Raw genomic sequence first — 23624 nt, 5'->3', positions numbered from 1 at the left:
GACCTAAATGTAAGGCCAGAAACTATCAAACTCTTAGAGGAAAACATAGGCAGAACACTCTATGACATAAATCACAGCAAGATCCTTTCTGACCCACCTCCTAGAGTAATGGAAATAAAAACAAAAATAAACAAATGGGACCTAATGAAACTTCAAAGCTTTTGCACAGCAAAGGAAACCATAAACAAGACCAAAAGACAACCCTCAGAATGGGAGAAAATATTTGCAAATGAAGCAACCGACAAAGGATTAATCTCCAAAATTTACAAGCAGCTCATGCAGCTCAATAACAAGAAAACAAACAACCCAATCCAAAAATGGGCAGAAGACCTAAATAGACATTTCTCCAAAGAAGATATACAGACTGCCAACAAACACATGAAAGAATGCTCAACATCATTAATCATTAGAGAAATGCAAATCAAAACTACAATGAGATATCATCTCACACCAGTCAGAATGGCCATCATCAAAAAATCTAGAAACAATAAATGCCGGAGAGGGTGTGGAGAAAAGGGAACACTCTTGCACTGCTGGTGGGAATGTGAATTGGTTCAGCCACTATGGAGAACAGTATGGAGGGTCCTTAAAAAACTACAAATAGAACTACCATATGACCCAGCAATCCCACTACTGGGCATATACCCTGAGAAAACCAAAATTCAAAAAGAGTCATGTACCAAAATGTTCATTGCAGCTCTATTTACAATAGCCCGGAGATGGAAACAACCTAAGTGCCCATCATTGGATGAATGGATAAAGAAGATGTGGCACATATATACAATGGAATATTACTCAGCCATAAAAAGAAACGAAATTGAGCTATTTGTAATGAGGTGGATAGACCTAGAGTCTGTCATACAGAGTGAAGTAAGTCAGAAAGAAAAAGACAAATACCGTAGGCTAACACATATATATGGAATTTAAGAAAAAAAATGTCATGAAGAACCTAGGGGTAAAGCAGGAATAAAGACGCAGACCTCCTAGAGAACGGACTTGAGGTTATGGGGAGGGGGAAGGGTGAGCTGTGACAGGGCGAGAGAGAGTCATGGGCATATACACACTAACAAACGTAGTAAGGTAGATAGCTAGTGGGAAGCAGCCACATGGCACAGGGATATTGGCTCGGTGCTTTGTGACAGCCTGGAGGGGTGGGATGGGGAGGGTGGGAGGGAGGGAGACGCAAGAGGGAAGACATATGGGAACATATGTTTATGTATGACTGATTCACTTTGTTATAAAGCAGAAACTAACACACCATTGTAAAGCAATTATACCCCAATAAAGATGTTAAAAAAAAAAAAAAGAAAAGAAACACCTACAGTTGACTTTGGGAATTAAATACACTTATATTAACATTTTATTGAATGTATGTATTAGGAGCAACTTAAGAATAAAGGCTCAAATATCAAAATGTGTTTAAAATGTTTAATTTAAAAGATGATATTTAATTTAAAAGATAATTTCAAGCGTATCAAGTTGACTGATATTCCATATCAATGTCAAGCCATCTTTATAAATCTTCTGCATAGTTTTTATCTATCAAACACATGTATGGAAGCTACGCTGCCAAACGCTATTCTAAGTTTAATCTTCTATGAGATTAGTACTATTGGTGTCTTCATTTTATAGGTAAGGAAACTGGGGCACAAAGAGACTAAGCAACTTATCCAAGATTATTAGTTGTTAAGTTATAGAGTAGGGATTGGAACCCAAGAAATTCAGCCCTATGGTCCATGCTCTTAACCATCATGCTATGCTTAAATTCACTATAAATGATGTTCTTATTTTTACTTAAATAATTTTGGATAATAATCATGTATCATTTTATGCTATGTATTTTCTCTTCAGATTTTTCATATGCTATAAATTACTAATGTAAGTCACTTTATAAATTAGTTTATACTTAGCTTTTTAGGCAATGCTACAATTAATTTGGCCATATGATGAAGAAGCCATTTGCAAAATGAATTATCACTTTTACCTGATTAGGAAATTAAGATCTTTATATACTGCTATTTAAAGGGGAAATGGCCATAAAATACTACCTATTGATTTTTATTACAAATATCTTCAAAGAATTGAAATGTATTTTATAAATATGAGCTAATCACCATTTCTATAAAAAATTTTTTTAAAAAAACTCTTTTTCATAGGAAAGGAAGTTGAGGCCCAAGGTTTTCATGATTCATTTCCATTCCTAGGAAGACTATAAAAAGTTACAGCTGCGCCAAGTATGGGAAATCCAGACACCTAATGATACACTTAACATGATGGATCCCCCCAGAGCCCAAGGAAGAAATCACAAGTGATCTTGGGCCTGGGGAAAAAGAATGACAGCTAAGGAGCCATATGAGATCACTGCAAATGACACTCAGTAGCTACAGTCCTGAGACCAAAGCAATGTAGTAAACACCAGGGCCACAGAGAGAAACAAAACCAGCATGGGCGATGCAGCCGGCCAAGCTCCACCAGCCCCTGCTGACCCATCACATTTCATTGGGAATCTGGTGTGGACTGGTCTCCATCAATAATGGGGCCACTAGCACATGGCTAACTGGACCTGTAGCTGAGTGATGGTAGGAGACCCCCTGGGAGGAAAAGCTCTATCAGTGGTGAGCAACGGCTTCTCTTAAAACTGTAGTCACAGCCTCAGTGTTGTTCTCGGAACCTGTAGATTTAGGCCACAACAGCTCCACTTGATTCCCATGAAGTTCAGATGAAAGGGACACTGTACTTGATGTCCTGTGAAATATATTACCTGTCTACTAATTGCCATTTCCAGTTCCGGGTAACCGGCCTTGTCCAGAAGAATATTTGGGAAGAGATCTTCAATCAGACTCAAAAATAAGGGTTCATCCTCATCAATCTCAGAAAGAAAATAAAGGGAGATCAGACCAAATCTTTTGGCATAAACATGGCAATATCAGATAAACTGAAGATGTCCAATACAGCCCAGATTACTTTGTCACAAACAGTAATAAATAAAATATCACCTCCACTGAAGTTGAGAACTATTTTCATCATGTTTACTAAATTAAAAATCAGTTTTTTAAAAAAGGGGTGTGGGGGGAGAAGAGAAAAAAAAAAAGGAAGGAAATAGAAGGAAAGAAAATATTGCCTACATGACAACCTTTCCATAAAACCACCAGATTGGGGAATTTACTAAATAACCTACAATTTCTTTGTAGGTTTAACTTAAAAATAATTTAACTTAAAATAACTTAAGTTAAATTTAACTTAAAAATAATTTTTTAACTTAAAAATAAATTTTTAAGTTAACTTTTAACTTAAAAATAATTTTTTAACTTATTTATAAGTTAAAACTTAAAAATTTAACTTAAAAATAATTTTTTAAAAGGAGAATAGTGGCAAATTCATGAATTGGAATTTGGTTCACACTCTTATTTTGAAATAAAAATATATCATTCTGTCATCCCGTACATGGATCCACTGATACTGGACAACTGATTGTTCAGTCCCTACTGTGAAATCAGAGAATGTGAAATTATTACGCACTTGTAAAATTCACATACAATTTCCTTCCAAGGTCTACTTTCACGAAGGTAAAAGGGATTTTAGCTCTACAGCACAAAAATTTCAAGGTATTTGGAAATGTAAGACGTGGATTTTTAAAAATCCATTTTAATTCTATTGGAATAGACATGTTAGACTAGAGATGAGCCACCACAAAAATTGCTCCTGAAAAAATGTAATTTAAAGTTATGCTCTATGTAATTTAAATTTATGTTATGCTCTATGTATTTATCTGATAATTAAGCATTTTAAATGAGCACTTTAAATAAATATTTCTAATCGCATTTGTGCTTAAACTGAAATTTAAGTGGGTGGAACATTTCCATCTGTGAATCTTACCAGTTTGGAAAGATTCATATCTCGTAGTACACGCATGACAATTGTGGACTCCGTATCCGTGGGGTTGGCTCTTTTGGCTGCTCCCAGAGTTCGCAGAACAGACAGAATATTACGCAGACCAAAGTCATAATGTACCTGAAGAATATGAGGTGCACTGGGCTTATTTTCAATATTAACTGACCCATAGAAACTGTACAAATTTGACAAAGACATAATGAATAAATGCTGATCTTCCTTTAGAAAATTTGTACAGTTAGTGGGGCAATAAATTTTTTTATCAATAGATTCTTTTTTTTAGCAAATGGAGAATACCCAAAAGAATCCTCTCCTGTACCATCATTAATTTAAGCCCTTAGATCAGAACTAATAGATCTTGACAGACAGAAAAGAATAAATTTCCTCCTGGAGATACATGTCCCCTTGAGCCCTTCTTAACCAATCATCCATAAGAAAATTTCCTCATCTCTTGAAAGCTAAAATTCTGAACCAGAATTAAACTGAGACCTCACTCATGAACATCATATAAGTTTAAAAGACAGGGGTATTGAGGAGAAAGAAAAGTAGCTACATTCCAGGATTACCTAGGGGGGAAACAATAAGGACAAATCAGAAAGTCAAGCCCCCAGCTTTGTTGTCCCCTTGATAGGTATTTATAAAAGCTCAATCATGCCAAATTTCAACACATATAAAGTGAATAATTAAAAACCAATTATCCAACCACTATAGGAAAGAGTATCCCTGGCAGTTGGTCAAACAATTTAAAATAGAACTACCATATCATACAGCAATCCCACTTCAGGGAATATATTCAAAAGAATTGAAAGCAGAGTGTCAAAAAGATATTTAAACACTCATGTTCCTAGGAACACTATGCACAATAGCCAGGAGGTGGAAGCAACCCAAATGCCCATCGACTGATGAACAGATAAACAAAACATGGCATACATTTAAAAATAAGAATGTTTTTCAACCAGGAAAAGGAAGCAAGTATAATACTATCACATGCTACACCATGGATGAAACTTGAGAACATTATACTAAATTAAATAAGCCAGTCACAAAAAGACAAATACTGTATGGTTCCACTTATATGAGCTATCTAAAGGAGCCAAATACATGGAAACACAAAGTAGAATTGTGGTTACCAGGGAATGGGGGGGAAGGGAAGAGTGGAGTTGTTTAATGGGTGTAGAGTTTCAGTTTTGCAAGACAAAAAAGTTATGGAGATCTGTTTCACAACAATGTGCATTTACTTAACACTACTGAACTATATGCTTAAAAATGGTTAAGTGATAAATTTAATATTTTTTCATCATAATTCTAAAAACCTATAGGAAAAAAAACATTATCTGCTAATTGGGAGCAGTATGCATCACTTAATACCAATCGTTTGGAGGATAGAGCACATAAAAATATTCAGACCGAGTTCCTGCCTTCAAGGAGTTTAAATTCTAATTGTGGCAATAAAATAAAAATATGAGCAAGCTTGCATAAAAGTACAATAACAATGACTTGAAAGTACTGGTGAGTGGAATTAATTAAGGAAAACTTATCAGCATTAGACTCTGTTAAATCTGTGGGCATGAAGTGAGATTCACAGAATGCTCACCAAGGGATCAGCATGGGGCCAATTGTTTTGTACACATGGACTCATTTCATTTCCCTTGTGACCTTGTGACCTTGTGAACAAGGGCAATAGGAGTGAAGGAGGAGAAATGAAATTAGAGAGGAAGAGGGCAGGAGTCAGTGATGTGGGAGTTTCTCTACCTGCAAGAAACAGCAGGGAAAAGGGAAGAATCAGTGAGTAAAGGCTGCAATAATCAGAAGAAACCAAGAATGTTTTGAGTGAGAATGGAATATAGTTGAACCTGTGGGTATAACCTAGCTTCGAAGAAGTTTGGATTGAGAGGTTCCTCAAAACCATGAGGACACATAACATACATTATGATGAGTGAACAGGTGAGATAAAAAGCAAACATCAATATTCATAATTCTTTGGCTCTTAAGTCAGTTCAGATAGTGTTAACTTCATTTCTATGCCTTAAATGTTAATTTCTTCAAATGTACTTAGTAAAACTATGCATGTAAAATTGTTTTTGCCATGATACAACTTTCTACTTTGTATATATGAGATACCTTGTCAACAACCCCAGTCCACAATTTTTTTTAATTTTTATTTTATATTAGAGTATAGCTGATTTACAATATTGTGTTAGTTTCAGGTGTACAGCAAAGTGATTCAGTTATACATATACATATGTGTATTCTTTTTAAGATTCTTTTCTGGTATAGGTTATTACACAATATTGAGTACAGTTCCCTGTGCTATACAGTAGGTCTTTGTTGTGTACCTATTTTATATATAGCAGTATGTATATGTTAATCCCAAACTCCTAATTTACCCCTCCCCCTGCCTTCCCCTTTGGTAACCATAGGCTTGTTTTCTGTATCTGTGAGTCTATTTCTGTTTTGTAAATAAGTTCCTTTGTATCATTTTTTTAGATTCCACATGTAATTGATATCATATGATATTTGTCTTTCTCTGCCTGACTTCACTTAGTATGATCATCTCTAGGTCCATCCATGTTGCTACAAATGGCATTATTTCATTCTTTTTTATGGCTGAGTAATATTCCACTGTATATATGTACCGCTTCTTTACCCATTCATCTTTTGATGGACATTTAGGTTGCTTCCATGTCTTGGCTATTATAAGCTGTGCTGCAATGAACATTGGGGTGCATGTATCTTTTCGAATTACAGTTTTGTCTGGATATATGCCCAGGAGAGGGATTGCTGTGTCATATGGTAGTTCTATTTTTAGTTTTCTGAGGAACCTCCATACTGTTTTCCACAGTGGCTGCACCAACTTACATTCCCCCCAACAGTGTAGAAAGATTCCCTTTTCTCCACACCCTCTCCAGCACTGAATAAAAAATTTAAATACGCCTAAGTACATAGGGACCTTCAGAATGTCACACCTGCTTAGAAAGCTGCTCCTCACACAGCTTGTAGAGCGTGAAAAACTTCCTGGCCAAAACAATGTTGTCAGTGAAGCCGCAACTAGCCAACTTCACCCTGATGATAATCTGTCGGTCAGGCACCATCATGGCCACGGAGCGGAAGTTAATCTTCAAGTTTTCAGGGAGTTCCTGCCGCCCAGCATAGCCAGGATTCTATACAGAAAATAAAACCCAAGGATGAACGATACGGTCATGGGGTAACAAGCGCAACACATCAGCATGATATTAAAAGATTCATTATGCACACACAACAAATCTGGAATGACAACCAGAAAATTCATTTACATATCTCACTCTCCTTTTAACTGGAGAGACTAAGTCATGAGTTATTAATATGAGCTCTGTTTAACACCAAAGGTTTTCAAACAGGAGTGAAAATTACAATCCCAATTTCCATTCATGGAAAATAAGTGACATATGAACAGGGACATGTGTGAAAACTGTGAAAAGAAGGCTGAAGTTCAGTAGCTCTTCTTGTGGTTCCTTACCATAGTCAGAAAAAGCCCAAATTCAGGGTTCATAGTCACATTATCTCCATCAGTAAAAATAAAAGATTTTTTACGCTCCTTTTTACATGTCAGAATAATGGAAATCTGCTGGGCTGCAACAGAGAGAACTGGTAGGTCGATACGATTAAATTCATCAAAACAACCCCAGGATCCAGATTGAGCCAGTCCTTAGAATGGAAATTAAATAGAAAATCCAATTAGTACATAATTTTGGAAAGTCAAGAAAAAGAGCATTATGCAACTGCCAGGTCAAGCCACAGATAAGTTTGCTCAAACATAAAGTTGAACAAATAGATCATACATAAAATGCCTCCAAAATAACGCACAATGTGACCCTTTATCTGTAAACACCCAACCCGCAGGGATAAAGGAACATTACAAAGGCAAGTGATATTGACATTTGACCCACACAACACTGGTAAGATTCATGTTTCCCAAAAAGTTTTACAAAGTTGGAAAATGACACTAAGAGGTAGCCAATTGTTGAAAAATAAATCTTAACAAGATATTCCACCTTAGCTTAAATTTCTCATGAATTTAAAAATTTTAAAAAAATATAACCCTCACCTTTAAAAATCCGTCCAAGTCCTCGGAAATCCATCTGGTCTGAACAATTGAAAACCACGACGTATTTCCCAAGACATCGTCCCATATCTTTGGTCGTTTCTGTTTTGCCTGTTCCTGCTGGTCCAGCAGGGGCTCCCCCCATGCTCATTCCCAGAGCTTGAGCCAACGTGATATAACACCTGGAGGGGGAGGGGTAGAGAGATCACTAGAACCACACCACTGGCATCTGGAAGATACTTCTGAGACATCGCAGTGACATGATACAGGCACAAAATTGAAAAAAGGAAGATCCTGACCATTATCCCTACATAACCTTTCCAAAACTGCATCCTAAAATACACTTATCCTTATGGATATTAACATGTGTTGAGGAAAAAGGAAGGAGGGAGTGGTCTATGGTCAAATATGTTTGAAAACTCTTAAAAAGGTTCAACAGGATTTTTTATGATAATGTATATTCACAATCTTCAATTATGAAAAAGGGTACATAGCATTTCCAAAACTTATTTGGCAACTTTTTCAAAGAAGTCTACCAACATCTAAAGAAGAGTATTCTAGGAAGCAGACTGAGGGCCATTATGTAGATTAATCCCCTTTTGAATCTAAGAGTCGATGATTTGATAAACTTGGAAACCAATGATCACATGAGATTTAAACCACACATTGCTAAATAATCACACCTTAAATCTATTTCTGGGAGCACCTACTAAACCTGCAAATACCTTCTACTGTATCTTACAGTATGATATTAACAAATAAAAGATTCTGGTGAGAGAATACAAGAATGCCTGTGAAGGAAAACAACCAATAACTTGCTGATGAATTGCTCAATTTCCCAGCATCACCCAGTGCCGTAAAAGGAGGTAATCTATAATGTAATGCAGTTTAGGGCTTTCTGACGGCTAAACTCTAAAGCATTCATCTGGACTTGAAAAAAATTTTTGAAGAAAATAAAGTGATTATCCAGCAATGAAGTGTGGGAATGAGAAGTGAGCACACCCATCCAGAGGCGTCTAGGTTCTCAATTTTATTGGGTTTGGGTTCCCCGAAAGGCAGGTAAATGACTCAGCCCCGAATGCAAAAAATGAGCCTGGATTCAAAGAAGGAAATGTGGGTATAAAACCAGAAGGATGCCTGATCTCACTTTGATTCTGCCTTTTAACCCAAGGTCTTATCTTTCCTCTTGAAGTCTTGTTATCCCTTGCACAGCAGTCTCTGTAATAACAGCTAACATGTCACAATAGCTCCACCTACACTATGGCACTTAAACCCCACTGAACCCTGCAGGGAAGCCACTTATTTTCACCATTTTACAGATGAGGAGAGAGGCTCACAGAGATGGAATAATTTTTCTGAGGGTCATGGTGGAGGGAGCAGAGACTTCAGCCAGTCTGTGTGGCCACAAGCTCTCACGCTGCCCAGGTCTAGGACACGTCCACACTCTCATGGTAAGGAATAAATCTCCAGGAACTCTGGCCACCCAGTTGCTCTGTCTTGCAAATCCTCCTTATCATGGGATCATTTGGGTTTATATTTAAACTGAAGAAGTAGCAAGTTGTTAAGCTGCCAGAAAGAAATCATGCTATTTACATGAAGAAAGGGCAGCCATGCCCGGTGATTTACCCCTCACTTTCTCCAATAGGTGGGACTTCAGTCCAATTGATACCAAGCAGGACCCTGTGCGGCTCCTGGGCACAAAAGCTGTTCTGTGTCCCCTATTTCTTGATTACAGGAAACAGGCTTCATTCAGCCTCCAAGACCTTCCCTGAGTTCCAAGGAGCAGGTTCAAACAGTTGCTAATTAGGGAAGAGGGGGGATGTGAGACAAGGGAGGAACAGTCAAAAGAAACAACAGCGCAGCCTTGGGGCAGGGTCCTGGTTCCCCACCACAGGATATTCAACAATATCTTTGAGCTGTTTTGCAGATACTGAAACCCCCTGCCAGGTGGGAGAAGTTAACTGCATGCTGCCCACAAGCACGTAGACCCCAGACCAGTTGAAACCAGAAGGCTGATGATGCCAACTCCTACTTAGCTCCCCACCAACCAATCAGAAGAATGTCCACAGGCTGATCACACCCTCTCTGAACCATTACTATAAAACTCCTCACTACCCCCTCCAGATCGGGACACACAGTTTTCAGGGCATTAGCCCGTTGTGGCCCCCTTAACCTGGCAAAGCAATAAAGCTATGCTTTTGTACTTCACCCCAAACTCTGTCTCTGAGAATTAATTTGGTGCTGGGGTACAGAGGCCAATATGCTGGCACCCAAACCCTCTAGGACTTGCCTTTCAGAGACAAGCATGGATCTGCCAGACCATCTTCATGTACTTGTTGACATGATTCTCTCCAGAGCATTCTACATGTAAGTGTACCTCACCCCCTCCCTTCTCTGCTTTCCTTTCCAGTCTCTGCTGCTTTCAAAACTCTTATCATTCATGAACGGGTTTGGAGTTTATGTGATCTAGTGGCCTTTTAGCAGCTCTGCTATACTTTCCTGCCTCCCCACTAGATGGCCATAAGCTCTCTGCTGTCAGGAACTAGTTTTACTCTCAGCTACTTGCCTAACCCTTGTCACCCAGGATTCTGTGAACATTTGTTGAATAAATGGCTTGTGCTGGTCCAGCCATACACTTTTATCTGCTTCCTCCTTTCCCAGTAGCTACTAGAGTTAGAGATGTAGAATGTGACCCTGGCACCAAATGAACAATGACCAACCCCATGACCCAAGGCTCATTAGCACGCAAGTATAGTATTAAGTATTCATAGTGATCTAGGTGCATTTCACCACACGTAAACCAGAAGTGCTTTCAGCTCCTATTCTTAAACAGTATTGATTCTAAAATGCTGAAAAACTTGTCAAGACAACAGGGTATATGCATCAGAAAGTTAATTATCTTTGTTGAGAACTCGGATTAGTTATAGATTCTTTGATTATAGGACAGGCTTAAGGAGAAATGAAAGGAAAGGTTGGTAAAGAATGTGTTGTCAATGATTAACTCAATATTGAAAAACCGAACAACCCAATCAAAAAATGGACAGAAGACCAAAATGGACATTTGTCCAAAGAAGTCATACAGATGGCCAACAGGCACATGAAAAGATGTTCAATATCGCTAATTATTAGAGAAATGCAAATCAAAACTACAATGAGGTATCAGCTCACACCAGTTAGAATGGCCACCATTAAAATGTCTACAAATTACAAATGCTGGAGAGGGTGTGGAGAAAAGGGAACCCTCCTGCACTGTTGGTGGGAATGTAAATTGGCGCAGTCACTATGGAAAACAGTATGGAGGTTTCTTAAAAAACTAAAAACAGAGTCACTGTATGGTCCAGCAATCCCACCCCTGGGCATACATCCAGAAAAGACAAAAACTCTAATTCAAAAAGATACATGCACCGCAATGTTCACAGCTGCAATATTTACAATATCCAAGACACGGAAACAACCCAAGTGCCCATCAAGAAAGGATTGGCTTAAGATGTGGTGTGTGTACATATATACACACACGCACACACAATGGAATACTACTCATTCACAAAAAAAAAAAGAAAAGAAATAGTGCCACATGCAACAATGTGGATGAACCTAGAGAATATTAGTGAAGTAAGTCAGAGAAAGTCAAATGCTATATGATATCGCATATGTGGAATCTAAAAAAAAATACAAATGAATATATATATAAAACAGAAACAGACTCACAAACAGAAAAAAAACTTACCGTTACCAAGTGGGAGAGAGAGGGAGGGACAAATTAGGAGTATGGGATTAACAGATACACACTACTATACATAAAATAGATAAGTAACAAGGAGTTACGGTATAGCACGGGGAATTATATTCAATATCTTATAATAACCTATAATGGAACATAATCTGAAAAAAATAACTGAAGCAATTTGCTGTACACTTGAAACTAACACAATATTGTAAATCAACTATACTTCAATTTAAAAAATTCTAGGGCTTCCCTTGTGGTGCAGTGGTTAAGAATCCTCCTGTCAGTGCAGGGGACACGGGCTCGAGCCCTGGTCTGGGAAGATCCCACATGTCGCGGAGCAACTAAGCCCATGCGCCACAACTACTAAGCCTGTGCTCTAGAGCCCGCGAGCCACAACTCCTGAGCCTGTGTGCCACAACTACTGAAGCCCGCGTGCCTAGAGCCCATGCTCCACAAGAGAAGCCACCACAATGAGAAGCCGGCACACCACAACGAACGGTAGCCCCCACTCGCTGCAACTAGAGAAAGCCCACATATAGCAACAAAGACCCAACGCAGCCAAAAATAAATAAATAAATAAAAATTTTAAAATAAAAAATTCTAAACAAACAAAAAAAAGAATGAAAAACAATAGTCATAGCAACATTATTAATGATGACTAAGATTTACTCAGTGGCAGGCCCAGTGCTGGGTCCCTACCTACATTAATGTAGGTCCCTATCTACATTACATCTAGTCCACACAATGATTCCAAAAGAAGGGACTCAGAAAGGTTAGCTGTCTTGGCAAAGACTACACAGCCCAGTGGTCAAGATCCAGGTATAACTCACGGCAGCTGTGAGAATGTTAGAGAAAGAACACACGTCATGAGGCCTGTCTATGTTTTTTTTTTTTTTTGGCCACACTGCGCGGCTTGTGGGATGTTAGTTCCTCAACCAGGGATCAAACCCAGGTCCTCTACAGTGAGAGTGCAGAGTCCTAACCACTGGACCACCAGGGAATTCCCCTGTTTACATTTCTTATCAAGAAGATAAGATGTCTCCATCAGTCTTCAATTTCTGCTGCCCTCGGTCTTAAGTGATAGCAGTACAGCAAGTCCCCTACATAAGAACCTTAAAGTTGCGAACTTTCAAAGATGCGAACGTGCGTTCCATCAACATCATGCATGAGTGGAATTGCAGCTTTCCCTCTGTCTCCTATTGCTGACAATCCTTCAGCTCTACCATCTCCCACCTCCTCTCCCTCCTCCAGTCAGTAACTCTATTTGCCTGTTCACTCGATGCCAGCCCCTGGATGCCAGCTGTTGTACTGTACTTTTCAAGGTACTGTAAGATTAAACATGTTTTCTTTATTTTTTGTGTTTGTTTGTTTTTTATGTATTATTTGTGTGAAAAGTATTATAAATCTATTACAGTACAGTACTATATAGCCGATTGTGTTAGTTGGGTACCTAGGCTAACTTTGCTGGACTTACGAACAAATTGGACTTACGAACGTGCTCTCGGAATGGAACTCATTTGTATGTAGGGGACTTACTGTAGTAAGAAAGATTCCAGACTTCTCGACTTGTGCTCAAAAGTAGAAGGAAGGACTGGTCATGAAAAATACCATGAGCTTTTCGAAAAAGGCACTATATGTTTTTAGCATATTTATTGACTATTTTGTCATCTGAAATATCTGCAACTTCATCCAAATGATGTCACGTTTCCCAGAGACTATCACTATCAACATTGTTGAATTTTCACAGGGCAGTCAGTGAAAAGCTGACAAGATGTCAAGGTCTCTGGCCTTTGTTTTATTCAAGTATTAATCTTAGTGAGGAATTCTTTTGTAAAAAGGCAGCCAATCTTGCAATGCAATCCCAATGACCAGCAAAAAATGGTGACTCAGTCCTCCCGTAATCAACTTAGAGAAGAACAAACAAGTGAACATTTAGAGTGAAACAGGGGGAAACAAACTTTAGAATCACCTCCACTTACATACTTTGTTTTTAAAGTTCTCAAGTTTTTTGATACAGAAATATATACAAGATAATTAATACAGTGAAAGAATCAAGTTGCAAAAAAGTTTGTATAATCTGATACCTATATATGAAAGTTAAAAAGAATCTTGACATATAAGCATTTAAAATTTCTTAGAAAATAAACTACTAATCATTTTGAAAAATAGAAAAATTTTCCTCTCATACTTTCAACTTTATATCTTTAGGTACGACTTAATTTTTTTGCCACAAAGATGTGACTTTGAAAATAAACATTTCTTCATTCATTTGGGAAATTTTATTTAGTACCTATTATGGCACAGAACTGTTCTAGGGGCAGTGAATAAATCACAGGAAATCTATACCTCAAAGGATATACCTGATATCCTAAAGGAAGGAAATAAACTATTCAAAAGTAGAAAACAGGAAAAATCAAGCTGGTTAGGAGGGTTCAGGAGTGTGGGGATTGCTGCTTCAAATGTGTCAAGTCCAAAGACCCATGTGCGATGACATTCAATCGGAGACCTGGAGAAGAGGAAGTGAGCTATGCCAGTATTGAAAGGAAAAGGGTTCCCAGTTAAGGCAACAGCAAGTGCAAAGGTCCTGAGGCAGCAGTGTGCTGAGACTATTCAAGGAACAGCCAAGGAGCAAGTAGCTGGAGCTCAATGAGGAAGGAGAAAGAGTAGCAGGGATCAGATCATGGCAGGTCTTATAGGCCAATGTAAGGACACTGGCTTTTACTTTGGGTGAGATGGAAAGACAGTGGAGATCAAGGCAAAGGGATGATAGGACCTGACTTATATTCCAGTGTCTGAATTGAGAGGCAATGGCAGAAGCAGGAAACCAGATAAAAGACTATTGCAGTCATCCAGCCTAGGCATTATGGTGGCCTGGACTAACATGATAACAGCAAAGGGGAGAAAAGTGGTCACATCCTAAGTGAGTTCTGAAAGTGGTGGTGACCAAACTTGATGATAGATTGGATAATAAAGTGAGAGAAAGAAAGGCATTTAGGATACTCCAAGGATTTTGGCTTGAGCAACTGAAGGATGGAATTCCCATTTGCAAAGCCGGAGAAGAGGGCAGTTTTGTGGGCGGACAATCAACCATAAGTGTGAATTCCCAGTAAGCACCAAGAAAACATGTCACATAGGCAAGTGAATGTGTGTGTCTGGAGTTCAAGGGAGAAGCCCTGTCAGAGTGCAGAGATTGGGGAGTCCACATCTAGATGGTATTTAAAGCCATGTGAGATCACCTGAGGAGCTCATGATGGAGAAGAGCCTTGGTGCGTTCAGTGATTAGGGGTCAAGAAGATGAAGAGGAACTAGTAGGAGATGGTATGAAGGGACAACCAGAACAAGAGGAACTAGGTGAATGTTGTGTCCTGGAAGCCACATGAAGAAAGTGTATCAAAAAGGAGACAGCGATCACCTATGCAAATGCTGCTGACTAGTCAAGGAAGGTCAGAACTAGAAATGACCATTGGATTTAGCAACATGAGGATCTGGGTGACTGCCCTACTGGGGGAAGAAAGTGTGATGGGCAGAATAATGGTCCCCCAAAGATATCCACATTCCAATCCCTGGAACTTGTAAATATGTTACCTTACACAGCTAAAGGGACTTTGCAGATGCAATTAATGTGAAAGGCCTTAAGATGGGGAGATTATCCTGAATTACGCAGTGGACCCCATCTAATCTCATGAGTCCTTAAAAGGGGAAGAGGGAGGCGGAAGACTGGGTCAGAGACATGAGACGGAAAAAGGAAAAGAGACTGGAAGCATGAAGGAGCCTCAACCCATGGTTGTGGCTGTGAAGATGAAGGAAGGGGTCACAAGCCAAGGAATACGGCAGCCTCCAGACACTGGGAACAGCCCTCAGCTGACAGTATGCAGGGAAGTGGGGACATAGGTCCTGCAACCACAAGAAAAAGAATTCTGCCAACAAACTAGAAAACAAAAAGCAGATTCTCCCCTAGAGACTCCAGGGGGGACCACAGTCCTGCTGACACCTGATGTTAGTCCAACAAGGTGTGCACCACATTTCTGACGTACACAACTGTGAAATAATTTGTGCTGTTTAAGCTTCTAAACGTGTGGTCATTTGTTATGAAGCAACAGAAAACTAATACATAGAACCTGAATGGTGTGAATTCAAGGTAAAATAGATAGAAAAAACTGTGATTTTGAGGCGTTTTGATGGGGGTACAGAAATGGGAGGGAAACTAGAGGATTCACGGTAGGATTTCCTTTCTGGAAGCCATTATAGCACATCGTACATTGATGAGAATGATCCAGTGGAAAGTGAAAATTGATGATGCTCCCAGAGAGAAAATAACTGTTTCAGTGGAAGGTGTTGGCTTTGGATGGCTGCACAAAGTCCATTCCTAAAACCAGGAGAGAAAGTGGACAGCATAAGGATAGGGGCTTGGTTGGCAGACATGATGGTGGGGAATGAGTGCAGGTCCTCTCCTGTGGTAGCATCTATCTTCTCAGTAAAACAGGAAATGGGGCCTTCAGTCGAGAGAGGAAGAGAGGGGGATGCTTGAGGTCTGGAAGGAGAGAAGGTGTGAAATAGCTGTTACAAGTGTTTCAAGGAATTCTCCACATTTTGTCATTATTCACCTCTGCACTTCAAAACAAAGAGAACAACTCCAAAAAGACATCCAAAAGCATCCAGTAGAAACCATCTTTTGTAGAAAATAAACATATGGTTACCAGGGGATATGGGGGGAGGGATAAATTGGGAGATTGGGATTGATACACACACACTAGTATTGACATATATAAAATAGATAACTAATAAGAACCTAGTGTGTAGCACAGGGAAGTCTACTCAGCACTCTGTAATGGCCTATACGGAAAAGAATCTAAAAAAAGAGTGGATATATGTATATGTACAACTAATTCACTTTGCTGTACACCTGAAACTAACATCTGTAAATCAACTAAACTCCAATAAAAATTTTTTTAAAAAAAAGAAATCATCTTTAATGAGACATAAGAAGGAATATGGAGTGTATGAAGACAAAGAAAATGTGAGGAGAAAAGGACAGTAAAATCTTCTGCTACTCCTCAATCCTCAGGTAAAAGTGAGATTTCATTCAGTATCACAACTGAGCAGAGGGGGAAGTCTCACAGACAGGGCTATTACGTCAAACTTTTATACTTTGTCCGATAATATTTTCAATCTAATAGCCCAGGGGTTCATCCTGTGAAAATGACTGATATTTAGCTTCTCCTTAGGCCCAATGTTGATTTTAACACTCAGCCATTTTGTCCAACATAAGTATTCAAAGCATCCCTGAACAGCACATATACAATTAACTGATGCCACAAAGCTCAAATTCTACTAAGTGAATTACAGGCTATTAGCCATGGAGGAAGGACCCCTGGAGATAACCTAGTACATCTTACAGATGAGGAAACTGAGTCCAGGGAAACTGCATGGTGGCTCTGGCTAACACAGTCGGTAAATAACAGGCAGAGGGCAGGACAGGTCAATGTCCTCTCCATCACGATTCACCAATGTTCATACTCAATTTCTTTCCTGCTAAAAAACCACCTTATTGTCTCTGTAATGACAGTAAGTGCCACCGTCCCCTAAAGCAGCCCTCAAAGCCCAGGCAATAGGTGATTTGCACCTATTGATACATAGCGATTAATTCGCTTTTTTCCCATTTGATGTCCACGGAGGTCATTTAAACTTTGACTCTATAAGACTGAAGGCAAAGGAAGCAAAGTCTGTTTTAGTCACAAACCTACTAAATCCCATGTGAAGACATGTGTGTAAAGCTAAACACACCGAATTTCGAAGACTTTAATATAAAAGAGCCTGTAAACCCTAAAGAGACCGTCAGCCAAAATCCCTTGAGCACCTGGAGAGAATGAGAAGGTTGGGGGTGGAGGAGGGAGAAGTTGAGGATTCACAGAACCCTTCCATCACCTGTCTGTGAGGGGAGTTATAACGAGCCTGTCAGTGCAGCCTACAAACTCATTCTGGTATGTGAACGGCACATCTGTGATGTGAATCATCATCTTGTCGGAATCTTCGTTAAAATAAAATCTGCACTGTTTCAGCCACTCAAAGTCTGTAGGGCTCTTGATATGCATGTGACACTGAAATGCAGAAGGTATGTGTTAAAACTGAGATGAGAACCGCTTATTAACTACACGCATTAGCATTCAGGTAGATCATAATGTGAAGTTAATGGAACGCAAAGAGAGCCCAACTACTTGGGAGATGTCAACTACATCACCATCCAACCCATTCATTTATTGATCAGCAAAAAAAGATACTTTCAACGATATGAGAAAAGGAGAAGTCAAGAGAAACTAATTGTGGCCCTCAATTTAAATAACGTGATCTATTTTAAGAGGAAGGTATTCATTTCTTAAATTTCACCCTTAAATGTCCAATACCACAGTCCTAACCATGAAATACAACCTATGAAAAAACACATTTGGCTTACAAAGATACAGCTAAACAATCTCCTTAGGAAAAAAAGTCATCTCTTATGATTATGATAAAGTACATTCTTGGGTTTTTTTTTTAATCCGTTAATTACCCTTCCTAGGATTTGCAGGGGGCCAAAATTTCTAACATCTAAATGGCAGGTTATTGCCCAGCAATGCTTTTTTCTGAATATTTTTAACCAAAATTTTAAGCCACTTTAATCATTTTTCTTTGACAAATAAGAAATCTAAAACTACCTACCCTGAGCCCTTTATTTCTCATTGAGGCAAACAGTGTGCTTAACCATTAAGAGAGGAGATTAGCACATAACAGCTTGAATGCATTGCCTTTATTTCCATTACATCAGAACCAATCTTTCATAATCTTTTTTAAATAACGGGGTGAGACACGATCCAGAAAACTATTATGAAAATAAGAGCTTCATGCCTGTTATCTAATGTTGTATTTTATAGTAGAGGACACATATTTCTTTTCCCATTTTCTATAGCTACGAAACTCTCTTTTCCATCCCTGTTCTTTCTTTAAAGGCAAAATCCGCATGTCTCCTGAATGTCACAAACTATATTAGGAAAGACCATTTGCAATCAATGACATAAAATGTAGCATAACTTGTTAAAGCTGTGATTTATGAAGAGCCTTAAAGGAACTACTAAGCAGTTCTACTAGCAATATCACTTATTATTTCTATAGCAGGAAACTGGTCATCTTCAATCTAATAATCAAAAGGAGCACAAGACAAATAAAAGCTTTTCAGGATGCTACATGACATTTCAGCATTAAAAATGATCACATAAAGAATTTTAAAATGAAGTCTAATTGCCTCCATAACACCTTAGCCGAGATCATTGGAAAAGAGCTAAAATTTCAGCTAAAGACTGAAAAGAAAGTCTGACAAACCATCTCTCATCATGAAGATGCTTCTTTGCCTGAATTTTACCTTTTCTTTGAATTCATTCAAACTATTCCCAGTGGGTAAACAAAGATAGTTTCTAGTATTTGCTTTTCTGTATATGCCACAGCATTTGTAAAGCATTTACCAGGTCATCAAAGATATCTCTTTGGTGCACATGAATAGTAATCAAAGTCTCATATTTAACTCGTTCCACGGAACTCAGATCCTTGGTTGTCATGTCTATCAATGTGTTCAGTAGCTCCAGGAAAGACTGATTGGTTTTCTGCATGATTTTTTTATCAGACTTGGCATTTCTAAGAGCCTCTTCTGAATCCCGTGTCCACATCATTTGAATTCCTAATAATCCAACCTTACGGAAACAAAAAAGGCTTTATGAGTGCGTATGGCCTATGGATATATTTAAATAGAAATCACAATATAGTAAACAGCTGTGATTATTATGCAACTGTCAGGCCATCCTTGATTACATCAACTTGATGGGTTGTTTCAAAACCTATGGAGACTCTATTCATATTGTTTACCTGACAATTAAGTACATACAGCCTCATGACATGTCTACAGATCTTTTCTTCTCACTCTAAGTCATATTTCTCCCTAGATAGATTTTAAGTTACTGGTACGGAAAGAATACGTCTTAAACCTACTTTCCCCAAACTAACACTATGTGTCTACACATAGTAGACACAAAATCTCTATTGATCACATGACTAAGAAAACATCATTTTCTGTATTTTATTGCTGAAACATATTTCTCATTTTTCTGGTAAAACACACCCAGTACCTTTTATGATTTATGTACTGAAGAGATTCAGTAGGAAAAAAATATTTTAAGTTAAAGAAAACATATCAAATATCTCAGCACAAATATATGTATATTTATAAATACATATGTATAGATACAGATACATAACACCAAATAATCTGTAGTTGAAATCTTTAAGCTTATCTATATTTAACAAATCCTAATGAAAATCTTAATATTGGTCTAGAGTGAAACTATAGGCAGTTGTGTAGTTTACAATAGACAATATCTGAGATCTAAAATGACTATTCTATAAAAAATACTTTCCAATTTCAATACACTGACCTGAGCAGGGAAGGAAGAAAGAAATTCAATCAGTTGGAAACCTGTTTCTTGAATATTTGCAGCTGCCTGGCGAATCACAAGATGTAATGAGGCCCGAGATTCCTCCAAGAGAGAATTAAGCCAAACTTCCACATTGCCCTCTGCCATCACGGGTTTATCCAATTCAATCGTCTCACCCTCTCGAGAGGAAACTGACAGAATGCGATCATAGATCTGTGTTAGAAGCCCAAAAAGAAGCTATAGTTACACAAAGAATGAATTCCTCCATTGCCCTCTTGTCAACGTTATCCTTCCTGTAGAAAGTTAAGCCACATTTTATAAAATAAAAGGCAAAGTATGATACAAAATCAATTCCAAAACAATTTTTTAAAAAGCTATCCGTGAAATCGAAAAGGGAATACTAAATCAATTTCGAATAGTCTATACCGGAGAGGGGAAAACTTGTTTTCTAAGAGAAATGTTCAATACAAATGTGATAATCAAAAAAAACCTCTAAAGTTTCCCAAGATGAAATAGGACCCTCTAAGAACCTGTCATCCACACCACGAGATTATCAAGTTGACATTAGCAATGACCTGGTCAAAATGATCAATGCAAACATCTCACAAGGCAATTCCAATTCTATACTAAACATTGTGCTCTCTACAGGAGCTGTTGGTTGCACATAATATATTCTAATGCAAACCCAGCTCCTAGTCTGGTCATCTCACTTCAATTTCCATGCAGTATGGCATAATGAGAATATGTGGAGTATTTGGAATTCTAAAATACGGTTCAAATCGTGCTGTGCTATTCACTGACCTTCCAATGTTGGAAGACACATCTCGGAGACTAAATTTCTTGCTTCTATTTAGTCATTAAAAATCATGCCTGTCCTACTTCCCAACTCACCTTACAGGACACTCATGCTGGTTATGCAAAATACAGTTGGCCCTCCATATCCATGGTTTCTGAATCCACAAACTCAACCAACCTCTGATCAATATTTGAAAAAAAAAAAAATCCAGGAAGTTCCAAAAAGCAAAACTTGAATTTGCCACATGCTGGCAACTATTTACATAAACTTTACATTGTATTGTATTATAAGTAATCTAGAAACCATATGTAGGTATATCCAAATATTACAGTATTTTATGTGAGATTTAAGCCTCCACAGATTTTGGTATCTGCTGGGGTCCTGGAACCAATCCTCCCCACAGACACCAAGGAACAACTGTGATGCAAACTATAAAGTAAATGCAAATGTTTGTTGTTGTTTTGTTCTCTAGTAAGTGGAATACTATTCCCTTGGGCCCAGATTTAGTCTGTATTAATGAAATCCTCCTTAGTTGTCCACAGAAGTGATCTACCAAGAAGCTAATGAGACTTAAGTTTCAGGGTCCCTCACTTGCACAGATCCTTCTAGGTCCTAAATATAAGTTTGTATTTATAATTTTATAAGATTTAGGACCCACAAAACCAGGATCTACCCCTGGCTGTAGAAACCTTATGGTAGGAACAGCAACAAGAAAAAAAAAAAATCAATGCTATTTATTTTTAAGAAGTAATTGCTAGGAACAGAAGCTGAAAATGAGGAAGTTTCAATTATCTTCAATGTACAATCAAACAATGAGAAGCTTCACTCTAGGACCATGAAGTCCTGGTACTAAAGCAGAAGGATTTGAGGAAAACATCAAGAAGAACTTCCTCGGTAATTCAATGCCCTCTTTCAACCCATGCATCCAGTAGATCTAAAAGAAAGATCAATTTTTAAACCATTCAATCCATACGGTCTCCTCTTTCTCTCCACCCACCCGCTTTGTTGTAGCAACTCGGCCTGACTTTGCAATCACTTTCGAAGTTGGTTTCCTTGCCCCCTTCCATTCTGCCTCCTACTCTGAGCCAGAGGCTCTTTCTGAAACACACATCAGGTCACTGCTCTGCTGAAAACCTCCCACACCTTTTGTCACGTTCATGATGAAGTACATTCCATAGTGTGATGCACTTGACCTTCTGGAATATGGTCCATGCCTCCTTCTCCCTCTTTTCCCTTTGCTCATCACCCCATGTGTGGGTTAAACTGTCTCCTCCAAAAATATATATTGAAGCCCCAACCCCTAGTACCTGTGAGTGGGACCTGATTTGGAAATGGGGTGTCTGAAGGTGTAATCAAGTTAAGATGAGGTCATCTTGGATGCTGGTGGACCCGAATCCAATGACCTTAGAAGAAGAAGGAAATTTAGACACAGACACACAAGGAGAATGTCAAGTGAAGACAAAGGTGGAGGTCAAATTGATGTGTCTGCAAGACAAGGAACACCAAGGATTGCTGACCACCACTGGGAACTAGGAGGCAGGCACTAAACAGACTCTCCTGCAGAGCCTCCGGTCGGAACCAACCCTGCCAACACCTTAGTCTGGATGTCTAGCCTCCGGAACTGTGAGAGAATAATTTTCTGTTGTTTTAATCCATGGAAGCCCTAGGAAAGTAATACACTCCCTCATATACCCACACTTCCTAGACTGCCCACACCTCCGGGCCATTGCACTTGCCCTTCCTCTGGCCAGACTGTGCGTCCCTTCCCCACTTGCCTGGTTACGTTCCACTCACCTTCAAAAAATCAGTTCAAACACCACATTGTCCTGCAGGAAGCGTTCTCTTACACCCCTTACACCCAGGTTAGGGCTCCCTGGTGGGCATTTCCATGCTCCTTGTGCATCACACAAACACAGCAAGTCAAAAATATCGATGGTTTAATTGCCAAATTTCTCTTGAATGTTGTACTGCATAAAAAACAACTGCAGTATGGATTGCGATATATTCTTCCTTGGAACCCCAGGACTGGCATCATGCCTGGCACACAGCGAGGGGCTTGAACTTAAATGACTGGCTTTTAATGACCTCCAATGGACTAGCTCTACCACTGCACGAGCTGCACTCTGTAGACCCCACCAGAGCACGAGAACCCTGAGGATGGTATATTCCCATTGTTAAGCACAACATCTAGTCCGTGGTATTTGCTCAACAGATGCAAGTTGCATTCTGGGATGAATAAATAAATGATACTAAGGTTTGTATGAAACACCATAAGGGAGCTGAATATGTTATCCAACTGGAAGGGTCACTTTTTTAGGGAATTTGGGGTAAAGGGGTAGATTAGACAATATCTTCTGGCAGCTAGGCAAATGTACAGTCTTCCTCATGTTGGATAACTTCTTTTGGGTCCCATACAACTCCATGATTCTAGAAATTGTTGGGAGTGTTTAAAAAAAAAAAAGGAAAGAAAAGGTTTTCAATGTAGTATGATAAAAAACATGGAGGACCATCATGCCAAAGATATCTGAAGCCTGATTAAAACAAGTCACTGTGGAATTCCGTTCAGTCAAGGCACTATTTGACGAGCAATTTGTTCCTTTGTTTTGTTGAATTTCTAAACAGTTAACTTGGCATGTGAAGCTATGAATGCTACATACGAAGCATTCCTAATCA

At 38.8% G+C, this 23624-nt stretch overlaps 1 protein-coding gene across 1 annotated transcript in view; it reads right to left on the bottom strand.

Moving 5' to 3' along the window:
* DNAH5 (dynein axonemal heavy chain 5) overlaps positions 1 to 23624 on the bottom strand; it is a 288911-nt gene that overhangs the window by 116566 nt on the left and 148721 nt on the right. Inside the window, exons 34-41 of the mRNA XM_060007206.1 lie at positions 20156 to 20368; positions 19193 to 19417; positions 17625 to 17797; positions 7976 to 8154; positions 7388 to 7575; positions 6858 to 7052; positions 3877 to 4011; positions 2762 to 2869 (exon numbers count right to left, since the gene is read on the bottom strand). Of these exons, the coding sequence (XP_059863189.1) occupies positions 2762 to 2869; positions 3877 to 4011; positions 6858 to 7052; positions 7388 to 7575; positions 7976 to 8154; positions 17625 to 17797; positions 19193 to 19417; positions 20156 to 20368 (1416 nt within the window). The remainder of the gene's footprint in view (positions 1 to 2761; positions 2870 to 3876; positions 4012 to 6857; positions 7053 to 7387; positions 7576 to 7975; positions 8155 to 17624; positions 17798 to 19192; positions 19418 to 20155; positions 20369 to 23624) is intronic.

This window comes from Delphinus delphis, chromosome 3, assembly GCF_949987515.2.
Source record: "Delphinus delphis chromosome 3, mDelDel1.2, whole genome shotgun sequence".
NCBI lineage: Eukaryota > Metazoa > Chordata > Mammalia > Artiodactyla > Delphinidae > Delphinus > Delphinus delphis.
This window is presented reverse-complemented; position numbering and strand designations above follow the sequence as displayed.